This window comes from Tachypleus tridentatus, chromosome 4 (genome assembly GCF_004210375.1).
Source record: "Tachypleus tridentatus isolate NWPU-2018 chromosome 4, ASM421037v1, whole genome shotgun sequence".
Classification (NCBI taxonomy): Eukaryota; Metazoa; Arthropoda; class Merostomata; order Xiphosura; family Limulidae; genus Tachypleus; species Tachypleus tridentatus.
Window position 1 is genome coordinate 42,618,089 of NC_134828.1, and position 13,045 is coordinate 42,631,133.

Here is a 13,045-nt window from a genome sequence, read left to right on the forward strand (position 1 = left end):
TGTGTAACAACCCTGTTTTCTTCCAATTTTCCACTCTTCAATTCAATTAGCTAGTTTATCCTGCACACCTACGAATGTATATTTTTTTTCAAGTCTTTTATGTGGCACCTTGTAAAATGCTGTCTGAGAACCCAAATACACTAAATATACACACTTATCTTCATTTACATAAGCAGTAACCTTTACAAAGAATGTGAAAAGATTTGTAAAGCAAGATTTGCCTTTAGTAAAACCATACTGCCTATTCAATGAAAATGATAAACTTTTTAAAATTATTTTACAAGGCATCTTTTAACAGGCTTTAAAACTTTACCCACAACTATTGTAAGACTAATGGATCTATAATTACTTGGACATTTTTATAACCTCCCTTAGAAAGCTAACATCCAATCATCTAATACCTGCCCACTTCTCAAGGACTGACAAAGAACTGTAGTAAGTAACTCATACATCCAATTTTTAATCTCTTTCAAAACCCTTAGGGAATACTATCTGACCCAGGAGCCTTATCATTTTTTTAAACTCAATTTTTTTCTTGAGCAACTCCAAATTAATGTTGTCTTCTTGTTTACATTTTGTTTCCATTTATCAACCTAAAGCAGCTTCACCCACAGTGGTACTACTATAATACTCACAACAGTACTACTACATTAAACAAAATAGTATTACTGTAGTGTCACAACAGTACAATTATAATACTCCAAGCATTACCATTACAATACCATAATGCTAATACTCCCAGCAATACCACTATAGCACCCACAACAGTACTATTATAATAATCAAGACAGCACAATATAATACCCTCACAAGTTCTACTATAATATCCACAATATACATTTTATAGTAAGCTTACAGTTTTTATAAACACAAAGCTATAAAACAGGCTACCTGTGCTGTTCCCATCAAAAGTGTCAAAACATTGTTTGCAGCAGTGTGAGCTACTTTCTAATTTCAACAACAGCAGTACTATAATATTAACAGCAGTACCACTATAATGCCCATAGTAGCAACATTACAACACCAACAGTAGTGTTACCGTAATACTCACTACAGTGCTACTAAAATACCGAGGTACTATTATAATACTCAAAAATTCTACTATGCTAAACCTTAATGTTTCAACTACATTAATTGATGTCTCTCCCAAAAAATAAAGGCCAGCAGTAAGCCAAAATAGTAACACTATATTGATAATTATTTAGTATTTATAGCATAAAAGACTTTTCTGACTCATAATCAGATGGTTGCAAGTTTGAAGCTTGCTCACAACATGCTATTGTATCTGTGAACAAGATACTTTACTCCAGTTGTTTCAGTCCATATGATGGACGGGCACCTTGTCCAAGGGAAATGCTTCACAATCCACATCTAGTTGTTTTAATAGTGTCAAAATTCGGTGCAGGCGTCTAAGCACTGTTTTGGTATTGGAAAAATATGATTTATTAAATTTACTGACAGAGGACCAAATAGAAGTGCATATAATATCATTCAAGGTCTATCTTTTGTTTGCCTAAAGTTGAAGTATTTCTTTCAGTTCTCAGCTTGGATGGATTTTAAAATGCTATTTATATTCATTAAAATATTTTTAGTTGCAGTAATTTAACACATGTAGCAATGATCCAACCTTACCTGTATTTCAAAGATTCACACAGATCTGATAAATTAATATCTGTTGGTTTGTAGCCTTCCCTTTTAAATGCAAGAACAGCATTTGGACCAAGCCATACACTTCCGTCTATTCGTGGTGTAAAGTGAACTCCCAAAAAAGGGAAACGTGGATCAGGAACCTGTGACGGAGATTTACAGATTTAAAATTTTATAATTATTTCCTTAACATCTCGAAGACACCAGGTCAGTGCTTCAATGAACTACAATAAAGTTCATCATTTGAAGAGTAATTAATAAATAACACAGGTGTCATATAATATTGTTGTCATCATGAAAATAAAAAAAATGTACTTTTATAGCATTTATCATAACTTAATTTTGAAAAAAAAATTACAAATAAAGAAACTATGAATTTTAGTATAGAAATGAATGGTTTTGGTAAAATCAACAAACAGAGGAACTTAAACATAAATGCAAGGTCCAATCTATCATTAAATGTACAACATGTCACTAAGTTATACTAGTTTTTTTTGTTTTTTTTGGAATTCCACCCATCTTCATCAGCCCTTACCAATGAAAAAAAAATTAATTATACAGGAATTTTATATGACATACTAGGTTTCATTTATATTTTAGTGTTTTTAAAAAGCTTGCCAGCTAAATAATTAACAAGAATAAATTTGCAACATCAATGCTACATCTTCTTGAAACTGTTCTTTAAATATTGGTTTAGTGTGTGAATAAAAACATTTCAAAACATTATATAAATAAAAACAAATTGTTATTTTACCAGCAGGTTTTTGGTGAATTTGAAATTAAATTCATACAGAAATTCTACAAATAAAACTACCTTCATTTATGTGATGAGCTACTTCTATTAATGATATATAAACTTTATAAAACTTCTGTCACTGATGCTGATAATGAATTATTTTTCAATAATTAAATATTTGATAAGCAGAATTAGCAAACTGCAGTTATTTTAGTTCAGCAGATGTATAATTTAAATTTTGACTTTAAGAAAAAGAAACTAAGCATGTAGACAATGCTGCACCTTTAGTCAAGTTCTCACTTACAGGATAAATGTTTCCTTGCACTAGACTAGATTTTTCTGGCGTTAACAATAAGTATTCTCCTCGGAAAGGCACTATCTTTGGTTCACTTCTGCATCCCGATAATTCTGCTAATTTGTCAGAGTACAATCCACCACAGGTAACAATGTAGCGACAACGAACAGTCTAGAAAATTTAGAATGTCTAAATTAAGGATAAACAAGCTTTATAAATTGCTAAAAACCCATTCAGAAGAACTATTAAAGAAAACAAATTAGAGACATAGACTGTTTATTCATTAACTTAACTTCAGTTTTATATAGTTCTATTTCTAAGAATCCAGGAACAAAAGCAAAAAATAATATGTTAAAACATGTTAACCATGCCACATTTGCAACTTTCAACACTGATAAGCCTTTTCACCCAGTACCAGGACTCATGCAGAAAAATGATTGAAAACTTTTTGACAAAGATCAAACGTATATTTTCTCTCTCTAAAAGTTAAACTTGGAAGCTATTTTATATGAACATCAAAACTACAGAACATTTTCTCTTTATTTTATAACAAAAGTAAATAACACTATGCAACATAAATTTTGTTCCTGGATAGTATGTGTTATTTCTTAATTGCTTATGTTGTAAAAGTACACAAAATGGCCATTATTCCCTTCAAATTTTGCTTTTGTGAGCTGGATAATGAAATTTAGAAATTAACCTATTTTCTATGTAAAAATGGGCAATTTTGCACATTTTCATTTACATAAGGTCTGAATAAAACAACACATGAATCAAGATTTACATGTACATATACTAAAGTTATACAAAAATGTTTAGAAGTGAGTAGTTTTTCAAGATCTGCGACTGTAATATAAATCACTTTCACGTATCAGCCCTCAAATATAGTCTCCCATCATGTTTTCGTTATACACTCACAGGTCACAAAAGTGAAGTTTGAAGAGAAAAATAGGTCTTTTCAATTTACTTTAGGCATAATCAATTGGGAAATAACACTTTCTGCCCAGGAACAAGAAAAAGTAAAAATTTGGTTACATAGTGTAATTATTCTAAGTGAAAAATTGTCAATGTACTTTTTTTTATAGAATGTGGATAAAAGTACTTTTGCTGGATGTACCAAATCTTGAATAGTAGGCAAATACTGCCCACTTAATTTTCCAAGTGTACACAGGCCCATGCAAACAGCAAGCCCTCAAAGGTCTTTTTTTCACCTGGTTAGTCCAATGAACTAGCCCCGTATTGGACAAGGAATATTGACTACAACTAAAAGTTTATTGTATTAAAAGTATTAAAACAAAACATGGCAAGTTTTCAGTAAGATGTACAAGTTTGTTGCATAAAATAAATCATGAGTTACAAAAGTACTTGCACTTTATTAATTCGTGTAGTCAGTGTAACCGAGACTCTGACAAGTTGGAGTGCAAGGCGATGTTTATGTGAAGATTAAAACTACTTTTTGTCCCTCATAGAGTTTTCATACTGTATTTGCAGAATCTGTAAATTCCAAATGCATAACTACACTTTTTTCTTTCAGTATCTTCCAATATTTACACTCTTCGACAACTAAACTTTCACAAAATCAGCAAGGTAGAGCATAACAAATAGTTCATAACTAGCATCAAATACAAAATACCACGTTGAACAGCACTCTCTAAAAGGTTGTGGCATATGCAATTTGACCCTCACCTGTGGACATATTATCCACTGAATAAGAAAAACAAAAAACATTTTATTTTGTATGCCAGTAATACAAAAAAACATAAAACTAAAAGCACAAATGAAAGAGAATGCAATGCAGGTTATGTTCTCATCACTATTTGAAGTGAGTTAGTTTACTTAGAAGTTTGTCTTGGCACTTTTGAGTCAATCATTAGTTATAATTCTGATCCTTTACACATTGAAAAGATGCATTAAATATAACTGACATACATTTGTTGTTTCACTTTCAATGCTAAAATAAAAAGTGGTGCTTGAGCTACCTCCTAATACTGTAGGGATAAAGTAAATAGATCAAATATGTAGCCTCCAAAAAAGCAGTGCATCCCTCCATATAAAAAAAAAATATAACAAAAATAATGCCTAGTCCTGAAAAAATGAGCATTCCTCTCTAAACTTCAACTCAAGTAATTCCTTTAAGCCTATATTATACAAAACAAACAAACATGCAATAAATCATATGTTTCCTCACAGCAGAGTTAGGATATCCATATTATGGACTGGCCATGATGTAAACACTAAAACCATTGATTTTAACTTTATAAATCTGATGCTTGGTTGAACCATTATCAATTCAAATGACTCTGTTCATGATATTCTAACATTATCATTTTTAACTCCTTGACTCTGCAGTGCAAAAGTATTAACAATATCGTTAAATGACAATGACTAAATTATGTCAGAATTAATAACTTGCCAAGTCTCTCAAATACTGGTCATGTTGTTTGCTATCTATTTTTCCCTGTACCTCTGAACAACTAAAAAATATACTTATTTTCTAAATGCTCAAAGGATTTACAATATCCAATTATATGCTTTCCATTTTTCCAATAATTAAAACTGACACTAGTATTTGCAGTTGCTTATTTGTCAAATAATTTACATTGTACTCAAAATACACGCCCTATAGATTCAGAAAATAAAAGCCAGTCTTGTTTCTTAAATTCTTAATGTGTTAATTGAGTACAAAAGAAATGTTCTTCAAGCATCTCTGGCACAATGATCATCGTGGTCTCATTTTGATTTTGATAAACCTGTCTCATCTAAATTTTGCTATATAGATTTTTCATTATGTAATCTAAAAAGAAACAATTTATTTTTCATTTATATAATCTGACAGCTCACTGTTCATGAATGATTGGTAAATTTCTTCAAGTTTGCAACTGTCAGTAGATGAAATTACATGAGCTGGGCAGTGATCCACCTTCTTCAGCTTCTTAAACTGTGGATTCATTTTACATACTTTGCAGCTCCTTACACTCAGATGGAACATTTTCACTAGGCCAACTAAAAATCATTGTTGCTGCTCTTCCCATGAGTTGCTTTCTTTTGTTATGTGTTGTTTAATTTTTAAAAAATTAACTTGGCATGAAAACTTTACTAAAAATTTGTTTTGTTTTTCTTGCTGCTTCAGTTTCCTTTTTATTTCAAGAACATTATTATTAAAATTTAGAATGAGCATTTTTTTCCACTAACCAAATTTGAATAGGCTAGCTATGCAAAATGTAATAAAAATTATCTCAAAAAGCTCAAGACTAAATGACTTGGAAAACATGAATTCCATATTTAATAAAGCTCAGGGCTAAATAAAGTTGAGAAATCCTAAATCCCATAATTAATAAAGCTCAGGATTAAGTAATGTGAAAACATGCAAATTTCAAAGTAAATAAAGTTGAGAGTTAAGTGCAACTGAAAAATCATAAATTACTTACAGACTGACAGTTTAAAGCTCTCTATTAATCAGCAAACCTCAGCACTTTCTCTTTGTCACAAACTGTTAGCTTATAATTAACATTCACAGTAAAATACAGTTATATATCCTAATACTTTCAATAGGTCAATTACTATGTAGATCAAGAAAATTAAATGTCCTCCAGCATGCACACAGAAAGTAAATGCAACTCCTTCTTGAAATAAAATGTAAAAACTATTAAATTATTTATACATCTTTCAAACATAATAGTTTACAAATAATTTGTTTAAAAGTTTCAGACTGTTTCTGTTCTAAAAAAAGTGAAAATAAAAAAACATGTTAATTTTATCTTATTCTAATTATTATATTCAAAATATTTTGTAGTTCACACCATTTTGAATGTAAACAGACAATATTAAAAGCTACTAAAAGAATAAATGAAAAAAATAAAAATTCTTGTTGAGAGGAGCCAAACTAATTACTAAAAATTTGATAAATGCTTCATCATTCTATTATATAATTAACATTAGCAAACAGTTATAAAGTAATGAAGCAGAATTTATAAGACTAAAGTTTTAATTATTTTTAATGAATAAGTAATAATATGTCATTGTTACATATAAAGTCAGTGATATGTATTTTCACAATTTTAAGGTGGCAGGTTGGAGAATGTAAATGTAGCCTAGGTTATATTTATAACAGAATAACTGCAAGTACAAACAAGATTTAATTTTATATTTTTCTTACTTTCTGTTTGTTATAGATTCAGTCATAATACCTGCTTTCCGCTAGTCACCCTAACAGGAAATTGCTTCTGACTAAAAGTAGTAAATCTTTGACTTTCTGGCACCATATGGAAACCACAAACTTCAAACTGCAGATAAACATCACCTCCTCGAAGTCTGAAGTCTTTTGAGTAAGAATGATTCACTTCTCCCCAGTCAACAATTCCTGTGTGAGGGGACCAAAGAGCTTTCAAACCCTGTTTCAAAATACATATTAATATTAGTCTACACATATTAACTTCAAAGAGTTTAATTTCTTTATTTCTTTCATAACTAGGTGTCACAAAATATGCTACATATACATAAATCTTATTGTTATCTGAAAATTGATTATGATGAATTTGAAAATAAAAATAACCATGACAGTTTCTTCCTTCTCCTTAGTCTTTCAGATAAGTGTGAGATAAACAGAAACATTGATAGATGCAGATATATCAAATAACTACTAAGATGTGAAGGAGTATATCTAATAATCATAAAGCCAGGATCTGACCAAATGTAGTTTTCTTAAGAAAAGTCAGCACACTTTCTTCTTATTTAACAGTAAAACAAGTGAACAAACTGATCCTTACAAGAATTATTATAACAATTCTAATCATTAGAAATAACCATGTAATTTCTATGCCTGAAACCTAAGGAAAAGTTCATGTGGTCATGAATAGGAATCTTTGTTTTACAGGTGACTTTCTTTTACTTTTATCTTTCAACAATTTTTTGTTTATGTTGATGTAAATAAAATACAAATGCATTTCCTAATTAACAGTTTATAAAGCACACATACTTATCTTTATTTTAAACAAACTTTGAACTACTATGTAGTATTCAAACAAGATGTAGGGATCACAGTGTGATGGATTTACTATTATACATTTATTTTAATATCAACATATGTTTTAGTTAAATATATAATTAGAAATACATATAATTTATATTGTTAAGTGTGTATTGTGAAATTCCCACCCATTCACTAAATATGTATAACATTGTCAAGTGTAAGGATCAACAATGTATATCTAGAAAATCTCTCAAGCTTATGAAAGATAATCAATGCAATGCAGTGATACAGTATATATTGTTGATATACCATAAAATTCAAAAGTTAAAGCTGGAATAAATGTTTATTAATCTGAAAACTACAGATATTTGACCAGGAATGTTTATAGATTTCAAACATTATAAACCATTTAACTTCAGTGGACTACCATCGAACATTAGTATTTGTATGAAAATGTTATATAATTTCGGTGGTTAAAAAAAAACAAACTTGTGTAATCAGTGAATAGCTAACTACGTAGCCATTAAGTAAATTGTACCAGTATCAACTCGGAATTAATTCACTCATCATGAACCATCAACAAAATATTTAGTTTCAGACCTGAGAGGAGACTCAATATTGTCTATAAAACTTTTGTATGTGAATCCCTATTTGTAGTAACCATTATAATAAATTGCATTATTATTTGTATATTAAAATATATTCGTATTAAGAAAGAAAATTATATGTATCAATCTTTTTAGAAAATATCATAAATTTGATATATTTCTACATTAAATTAACTTATAAATTTAAATTACAATTTAATTCACTTTCAAGCTATTTAAAATAGCAATACATAAATAACATAATAAATTGGAAGTTTATCCAAGATAAATTACAACACATAAAAACAGCTATAAAAAAAGTAAGAGTAAGAACTGTAGTAAATGAAAACTCCAGAATTAGAAATCAAATTAACAGCTTTGTGAAGATCAAAAGTACTTTAAACCTTCATTTTTGAGTCATTATCACTGTCAGAAACCTAGTGATTTTTGGTTTTGAATTTTCTTGATGAAATATATTACACATGGCACCTTACCTAAAGTTCTCAGTTCTTAAACATCTCAAACGATTTGTTGCACAAGTACCAGGAAATGTACACAAGCTTTGCTTCACCACCACAAACCAGACTTCTTTATTGCAGTCATGGTGTCATAACATGTTTCTCCCAATTGCAAAAAGGTGAGTGGGAATGTATTTCAGAAGTAAATACCTTACTGAAATTCATTTTAATTCTGGAATATGTAAAATTCAAATCAGGTAGACTTACCTCAGAAAGAATACCCACACTGAGATAGAAAAGGAAATAAAAGAATATAATGATACAAAACAACTAGATCATTGGATGCAGAGCCCTGAGATAGTAATGGTAGCATTCTTAGATCACAAGAACAATCTATGGTGAGATCGAACAGAACCAAGGTAAAATACACAATCAAAACAACATGTGATGAACTTTATGCATCTGGAAGAACTGGGAAGAGAGGCCTAGCCACTAAAAGAGATTAGTCCAAAAATGAGAACACCATTAGAGAAGCCATATTTTGCAATATAATACTGCTTTGCTCTAAATGCTCTTTAATTAAGATATAAAAAATGTACACACAGTATGAAGAAATCTGTACAATCATTCAAGTTTATGCACATGTGGTATCTAGATAGCCAAAGAGAACAAAGCACTGCCATGTGCTTGTTAATTGAATATTCTCAAAGGAAAAGAACAGTAATTAAGTAGAGATTGGGCATACTACAGAACTAAATTCCTTACCATAATGAATGATTTAAAATACCACCAAAAACACAAAACTGCCTTAGTCAGTAGGCACATAGGAAGAATAAAGAACAGTCATGCAGTCTTGAAGATGGTCCATAAGAAGACTAGGTAAGAAAAAAAGAAAATAAGCTGTATATGGTACTTTACCTTGGTTAAAAGTATGAGTTATTAGTTGAAGAAAGCTCATCATGTCTCCAGTGTTTAGAAACGAAACATAACAAAATGTATGTGGAGGTGGGAAAAGGTACTTGCCAGAGCAAACTACTACTTAATGGCATCCTGACTGATCCAAACCATCTGGATATGGAATCTCATATTGCAAAAGAAACTGAAATTCTTTTTATTAGAGTAACTGAACTCATTTCTTAGGGATTTCATCTGTTTTGAAGTATCCCTACAGAGGGCAAACAGAATCCATATGATAAAGATACAAAGATGTGATATAAAATAAAAGTTTAAAACATATTCAGTCATCTACACAACAGCCTTCAGAATGTCTTCCAATTGATACTGCGACTAGAATGTCAAACTCACTGTTAAATATGGTAAAATAAAACCTGAATAGTATTTTTTTAATGCTGCATTTTTCTTTCCTTTCTTTAGCATTATTACTTAACAAATGTCAATGGGTATCCTTGGCCAATATTACAGTATCATCAGTAGAGATTTCAGCCTTTGTCAAAATGTTAGGACGCTCTCGTACTACAGTTTAGATCACATTTAAAAAAAATATTAAACCTTTCTAATATGTATTTTAAAATATAAATAACAGATAACTTACTAAAACATAAAACTAAAACCTAAATACAATTTAACTGTTTATCAAATTACTGTCCATATACATGAAAAACAATACAAGATGCTAGAAAGGATATAAGGAGAAACAATATTGAAAACAGATTCATGAACTTGTATTAAATTTTGCACATCAATTTGAAAATAACCAATGGAATAGGTACTGTGGTAAAATTATTTCTTTCTATTGGTTATAAACATCTAAAGAAATAAATAGTGCTGAGTGCAAAATCATAGTACTGTGTGTAGAAAGCAGATGTTGCTTCTTCTAGAGATCCTAAGAAATTTATTTTTTTTATTTCTTGAGACCTGCTCTAAGAAATTTGGAAGAAGAATGTGTAAACAAAACAATTATCCTAAGGAGCTTTTGGCTCACAAGACTATACAACTGTTCATAATTAAATGTTATTACTTTATTGCCCTTTGAATCATGTGTAACTACTAGTTGCACCATTATAAGTTGTAAGTCACTAGGGAAACATGGAGCTCACTTTATGCTAAAGAATTGCATTGCTCACAAGCTGCTCAAGTGTGTGCCTTATGAAACATTTTTACTATATTATTATTTATTTTACCTAATATAGCCTTAACTAACCTAAATAGATCCATATTTTTTATTTTTTAGTTAATTTTACATAAATAAATAAAGAATAAACATAAAAAACAGCAAATAAAGTACTTAGCCAAATCTTCATTTTTTTGCTATCAATTATAAATGACATTTAACCCTACTTTTTTGATACTAATGGTAGTAATGCACTAAGAAACATAGAATAATAATATGCAAAAAGTAAAACATTTCCCCCAACTATCACACTTTTTCTGGCTTTCTAACTATGTTACATGAACCATTACAAAATCATTCAAGTTAGTCATTATCTTTCACATGGGAATGAAGCTCATACTGAAGTGAAATTGACAATTCTCTATTCAGAAAACAATGTTATATGATGTGTCATTTGATAGATGAAAACTTTGGTTTCCTGTGTCATAGATAATGCAGAATTAAGTGTGAGATTGAACTATTAACAAATCCTGAAAGATATTATAGGTTGGTGGGCAAGAGAGGCCTAGTTTTCTATTCAATGATTCTATACCAAACAAAAGTGAAGGCTATAAAAATTAGTTTAAGGAATTACGATTTTATAGTATATTGGAGGAGTGGTAGATAAAATAGAGAAAAGAATATGCCTAGAGAAAATGTGTCACACTAATGAAAATTCAATTTTTTTTTTTTTTATATCCCCCTCTTATAAAAATAAGAACATAAAACTTGTATGTTATTAACATATATATTACAGGCTAAGATTTTATGCTATATTAATCAGTATAACATAAGCAAAAAGTAAATTAATAAACTTTTGAATGTAATTCACTAAAACTTCATGATATGCATAGTAAGGGATACTCAAAATGACAGGGTTAAAGTGAGAAAAGTCTCCATGGTAAACTGAAGTAGGTTGAGAACTCAATTGGAACAAGAAAAATCTAAGACCTGATATCAATCCCTGTCCCATTGTGTCCTTGGTTAACATGTCTAACACTTCCTCAGACAGACACTGTAAAGAAACAGGATTTCTGAGAAAAGGAAAGGAAATGGGAACAGGAGACAATGCAGGAGGAGTGAAAAAGAATGAAAAGTTAAACTCTCTGACAGAACTCGAAGTATCCAACAATCAACTGCAAATTGATACCACATACCTGTGAACTAAGTCAAATGGGTTACTATTATCCCTGAGTCCATAAAATAGTTATCACTAAAACCGATGGTACTGAAGTCTACAAACAGTAGAATGATGGATGACAGTAGAACAGGAAAGGGAGACAGGGAAAGGAGAAAAAGCAGGAGGATGGAAGACAGAAATAGGTAAACAGGGAGTGTGAATGTGGTGGAAAGCTAAGAAAAATGTTGGCACATGGCTTCAAAAAATGATTTCAAAAAACCAGGTACTCACTCCAAGACATTTTGGCAGAAGAAATAAGCCAAGAAAAGGTCTTTGAGGTGAGAGAGGTAAATGCATTTGAATAAGAGGGGCATTCTTCTCTGACAAATCCTAGCAACAGAACAACCAATTATGGAGTTACAAGGCTGAAGAATATAACAGACTGAACTAAAAAAGTAAATGAATGAGTACCCACCAAACACCACTCAGGGAAGCGAGGGATAGCCTCAGATAGAAGGTAAACAGAGGACAGAAAGTTGAAGAGAGTAAAAGTGGTAAAATTAAAATGAAAGAATTGAACTTGGGAAAGACAAAGAGAAGATAAAAAAATCTAATCCCCAAACCTGAATATGATAATCCAGGATCTGGGTTTCCAGAAAAGGGAAGTTAGCTTGATGATAGGCAAAGGCATGGGTATCAATCAGGAGAGAAAAATGAGGTATGTTGGCATCAGAAAAAAGTTTGGGTAAAAACTTATCAATATCAACATAAATATTAGAAGGAGGAAAAGAATTATGAGATACAAGAGAAAGAGAATGTGTGTAAAAAATCAAAGAAATGATATCTAAGTAAGAATTATAAGGTCTAGGGAGATCAGTAACAATAGAAGTGGAATTTGTAATGAAAGCTGGAGATGGGAAGAAGCTGTCAAAATCATCAACCTCATTAACTGATTCTACTGGAAGAGGGAATATTTGTTTCATGGTTAGAAGAAGGTCTAAAATGTGTGAAAGACCCCATTTCATACTGCACAACATTTGATACCACCTTGACAGACAAAGCAAAACCCAAAACCACAGTTATTGTTTCAAAAGCATGAAGAATGTCTCGTTGATCAAGCTAG

At 30.5% G+C, this 13,045-nt stretch overlaps 1 protein-coding gene across 2 annotated transcripts in view; it reads right to left on the bottom strand.

The window, feature by feature from the left end:
* Positions 1 to 13,045, bottom strand: part of L2HGDH (L-2-hydroxyglutarate dehydrogenase) — a 55,184-nt gene that overhangs the window by 14,514 nt on the left and 27,625 nt on the right. For both annotated transcript variants that reach the window (XM_076498024.1, XM_076498025.1), the window contains exons 5-7: positions 6,866 to 7,069; positions 2,688 to 2,849; positions 1,633 to 1,790 (exon numbers count right to left, since the gene is read on the bottom strand). In XM_076498024.1, the coding sequence (XP_076354139.1) occupies positions 1,633 to 1,790; positions 2,688 to 2,849; positions 6,866 to 7,069 (524 nt within the window). The remainder of the gene's footprint in view (positions 1 to 1,632; positions 1,791 to 2,687; positions 2,850 to 6,865; positions 7,070 to 13,045) is intronic.